The sequence below is a fragment of the Zingiber officinale genome, chromosome 6B, assembly GCF_018446385.1.
Source record: "Zingiber officinale cultivar Zhangliang chromosome 6B, Zo_v1.1, whole genome shotgun sequence".
Taxonomy (NCBI): Eukaryota; Viridiplantae; Streptophyta; class Magnoliopsida; order Zingiberales; family Zingiberaceae; genus Zingiber; species Zingiber officinale.
Window position 1 is genome coordinate 126,911,087 of NC_055996.1, and position 4,591 is coordinate 126,915,677.

General features: G+C 44.7%; 1 protein-coding gene across 1 annotated transcript; it reads left to right on the forward strand.

Annotated features, from left to right (window-relative positions):
* The first annotated feature begins 2,364 nt into the window (after positions 1-2,364).
* Positions 2,365-4,352, forward strand: LOC121989408 (protein NRT1/ PTR FAMILY 5.6-like). Its single transcript, XM_042543441.1, has 3 exons — positions 2,365-2,497; positions 2,604-2,821; positions 2,894-4,352. The coding sequence occupies exons 1-3, from the start codon at positions 2,365-2,367 to the stop codon at positions 4,253-4,255; spliced, it is 1,713 nt and encodes a 570-aa protein (XP_042399375.1). The 3' UTR covers positions 4,256-4,352.
* Positions 4,353-4,591: the final 239 nt, after the last annotated feature.

A 4,591-nucleotide genomic window follows, 5' to 3' on the forward strand; every position in this document is an offset into this window, starting at 1 on the left:
GAAATATTCAGCAAGTAAACTGATGTGGGCACTACTTTAGCCCAGAAAATATTTGGAAGTTCTCTGATATTCAACAAACTTCTAGCCATTTCTACAACGGTTTTTTTTTCATTCGGCAATACCATTTTACTCCGATGTATAAGGCATTGTTAATTCCCTGTGAATACCATGTTCTTCACAAAATTTACTAAACTCTATAGATAAGAACTCACCTCCTCGATCTGTACGAAGAGTCTTTATTAAAGTACCATTCTGCTTTTCTATAAGCACCTTGAATTTTCTGAAAATTTCAAAAGTCTCTGACTTATCTACTAGAAAATATACCCAACTCATCCGGTTAAAATCATCAGTAAACATTAAACAATATTTACTCCCACCAAATGATGTAGTTCTCATAGGGCCACATAAATCAACGTGAATTAGCTCAAGGCATTCTGAAGTTCTCCATGATTTCCCACTTGGAAAAGACTTTCTTGTTTGTTTTCCATAAATACATCCTTCGCATAAACCAAGAAAACTAATTTGAGGTAATCCAAAAATCATACCTTTCTGATTTAAAAGTTGCATGCCTTTGATATTGAAATGCCCATATCTCAAGTGCCATATCTTGGATTCATTATCTTCGCTAGCAATAAAAGCTTGGTTTCCCACATTAGAGATCTTCAGTGGAAACATCTTATTTTCTGTCATTTGCATGCTAACAATAGACTTTCCAGAATCTTTATCAGAAATAACACAAGCTCCGTTATCAAATACAATAGCATAGCCACCCATCATCAATTGTCCAACACTTAACAAACTATGTGCCAAACTAGGAACAAAATCGACATTGTAAAGCAATTTTACTTTACCATCGCTAGTCACCACAGTAATTGTGCCTTTGCCTTCGACTTGTATCTGTCTATTATCTCCAAGTCTTACTAACATCTTATGTGATTCATCAAGCTCTTTAAATAATGACTTATTTCCAGTCATGTGATTTGAACATCCACTATCCAAAAATCAAATATCTTTTTGAACTTCGTTAGAATGAGAATGAATCATAAATAACTTACTTTCCTCATTTTCTTCTTTCACATAGTTTGCATGTGAGTCATTTATGCAATTTGCCTTTATATGCCCAAATCTTTTGTAGTTATAACATTGAATGAAATTTTTATTCCATTTTTGATCCCCGTTAAATTACTTCTTTTGTACATTAAAATGGTTTCTTCCTCTACCATGTCCTCTACCACGAAAACCTCCTCTTCCACGACCTCTGCCAGCAAATTCTTCCTTTTTTTCTATCTCCCCCTTCACTTGAGAAGCCTGAAATTCCTTTTCTTCATCCTTCTCCACGGATCTATTTCGCCTTACCTCATGAGCTTGCAAAGAACCCATTAGTTCATCAAAAGATAAAATCGAGAGATCTTTTGCCTCTTCGATCGCAGTTACTATGTAATCATATTTAGGAGTCAAACTTCGCAAAACTTTCGAAACAATAATTGCATCAGTGATCTTTTCTCCATAAGATCTCATTTGACTGATAATCGAAATTACTCTAGATAAAAAGTCTTGTAAAGTTTCATTACCCTTCATAAGCAATGCCTCAAACTCACTTCTGAGAGTCTTGAATTTCACTGCTATCACCTTGGAGGAGCCTTGGAATTCTTTCTGCAATATTTCCCATGCTTCTTTGGAAAATGAGGCAGTTGCAATTCTTGAGAAAATTGTCTCATGTACTGCTTGTTGAAGAATAAACAGTGCCTTCGAATCTTTCTTTATGTTCTCCTTCAATCGACCTTCATCGGCATCCTCGTCGTCAAAGCATTTCTCTACTAAATCCCAAAGATCTTGAGATCTAAATAGAGTCTTTATTTTGATACTCCAAAATTCGTAGCACTCTCCTTTGAAAATGGGGATGAGGGGTTGAGAAACTCCGTTGATTGCCATTGCGAGAAAACTAGGACACGTCAAACTCGGCGGTCTGATACCACTGTTAGAGAAAATTAGGAGGAGGATCAGAAGACAAAGATGAACAAGTGGAACACAATAATCTCTCACGCTTCTTCATTAAATCATAAAACATGTAGCCTATTTATAAGCTACATACATAACCCACTAACTCCACAATTCACCCGACTAACTCAACTACTCTACCCCACTACTACCACTATTGTCACTCATTGTCATCACTAACTCAATTGTTAATTTTGAGTCATTTATCAACGGTCAATTAGGTTTTGCACAAAGGAAACAAGTTCTATTGCCAAATCTTTTATTTTATTTTACATTTAATGTTTTTCTATTGCCAAGTGATCGACGGCCCTTTATGACATCTTCTTATATGTACAAAGACCAAATGGAAGCTCAAAGTCCCATCCCATGGAGCCGGCTACTAGGTTGGAGATGCCGCGAGACGAGGAGAAATGGGTGTGCGATTCCTCCGTCGATCACAAAGGAAGGCTTCCTGACAGATCCGTCACTGGAGGTTGGAGAGCATCCTTGTTCATCATAGGTATTAATTAATTTAAGCATCCAATTAATTAATTAATCAATCTGCGTCGTCGTCTTCTTCGATTTATGTTCTTAATTGATATACGATTATGGCGGCGGCGGTTCAGTGATCGAGTTCAGTGAAAGGCTGAGCTACTTCGGACTGGCCACCAACCTCATCATGTACCTCTCCAAGGAGTTGCATGAGGATTTGAAGACGGCCGCCAAGAACGTCAACTACTGGAACGGCGTCACCGCCGTGATGCCCCTCGTCGGAGGCTTCGTCGCCGACGCCGCTCTCGGGAGGTTCTTCTCTGCCATTATTTCCTCCCTCGTCTACATCGCGGTAAAGTGCAGAGATTCTTTCATCAGATTTGCTTTGTCGATGAGAGAATAAGAAGAAGATTCTGTATCGCAGGGACTCACTTTGCTGAGCTTGTCGCAATTAGTCCCTCGCCTGAAACCTTGCAATGGGGCCGCCTGCGCCGGCGGAAGATCGATGCGCGTCCACGAGGTCATCTTCTTCTTAGCCATCTACTTGATCTCCGTCGGGACCGGCGGCCACAAGCCGTCTCTGGAGAGCTTCGGTGCCGACCAGTTCGACGACAACCACGCCGGGGAGCGCAAGCGGAAGATGTCCTACTTCAACTGGTGGAACTTCGCCCTCTGCGGTGGTCTTCTCTTCGGCGTCACCGTCATTCCCTACGCCCACGACGTAGTCGGGTGGTGGCTGGTTGACGTCGTGCTCACGGCCAACATGTGCTTCAGTCTGGTCGTCTTCGTCGCCGGCAAGTCATTTTATCGGTACCGCAAGCCGGTCGGAAGCCCGTTCACGCCGATGGCCCAGGTCGTAACGTCGGCGCTGGCCAAACGAGCGCTTCCCCTGCCGTCGGACGCCGGAGAACTTTACGAAGCGCCTAAAACAGAGCAGAGGCTCCTCTGCCACACTAACAAGCTAAGGTTCCTGGACAAAGCCGCCATAATCGAGCACAAAGACGACGCGGCGGCCTTCGCCATCGAGCAATCGAACCCATGGCGGCTCGCGACGGTGACCCAAGTCGAGGAGCTGAAGCTAATAATCGGCATGGTTCCTATTTGGCTGACGGCGCTACCTTTTGGCATCGCCGTGTCGCAGTCCTCCACCTTCTTCATAAAGCAAGCAAGCGTCATGGACCGGAAGCTCGGCGGCTTCGAAATTCCGCCGGCCTCCGTCTTCGCCCTCGGCGCGGTGGGCATGCTCATCACGGTGACGCTGTACGACAAACTCCTGGAGCCGGCGGTGCGGAGAGCCACCGGGCAAGAGCGAGGCGTGAGCATCCTCAAGAGGATCGGGGTGGGCATGGCGCTGTCGGCGGCGGCGATGGCCGCGGCCGCGCTGGTAGAGCGGAGACGGCTGACGGCGAGGGCGCCAGTGACCGTGTTCTGGCTGGTGCCGCAGTACATGACGATGGGGCTGGGCGACGGCTTCGCGCTGGTGGGGCTGCAGGAATACTTCTACGAGCAGGTGCCCGACGGGATGCGCAGTCTGGGGATCGGCCTCTACCTGAGCATCTTCGGGGTGGCCAGCTTCCTCAGCAGCCTCCTCATCACGGCGGTGGACCGAGCCACGACCTGGTTCGCCAGGGACCTCAACGGGAGCCGATTGGACTCGTTCTACTGGTTGGTGGCGGCTCTGAACGCCGTCAACATCTGCGTGTTCGTGTGCACTGCAAGAAGCTATTCCTATAAGAGCGTACAGAGGAAGGTCGCGGTTGTCGATTCCCCTGAAGCTGATGCCTGAACTGAAAATGGAAGATTTGAATAACAAATTATCAGTCGATCTATTTCTACCTTGGGACAACATTTTAACTGAACTATCCAGCGATAGTTCATACATTGATATAATATGATAATTACAGTAAAAGATTCGATGGCGTCTATCCTAACAAATGACGATACACTAATTACAGTGAGAATTAAATGCTACCAACTTAATTATTATCTTTCTTAATTCACTCCAATACTCCCTCTCAAATTGGTAGATCTCGCAATCGTTGAGTAAGTCATGAAAATTTTTGCTATATATTATTTTTGTAAGTATATCCGCCAGTTGATCTTCAGATTTGACAAAAGGAAA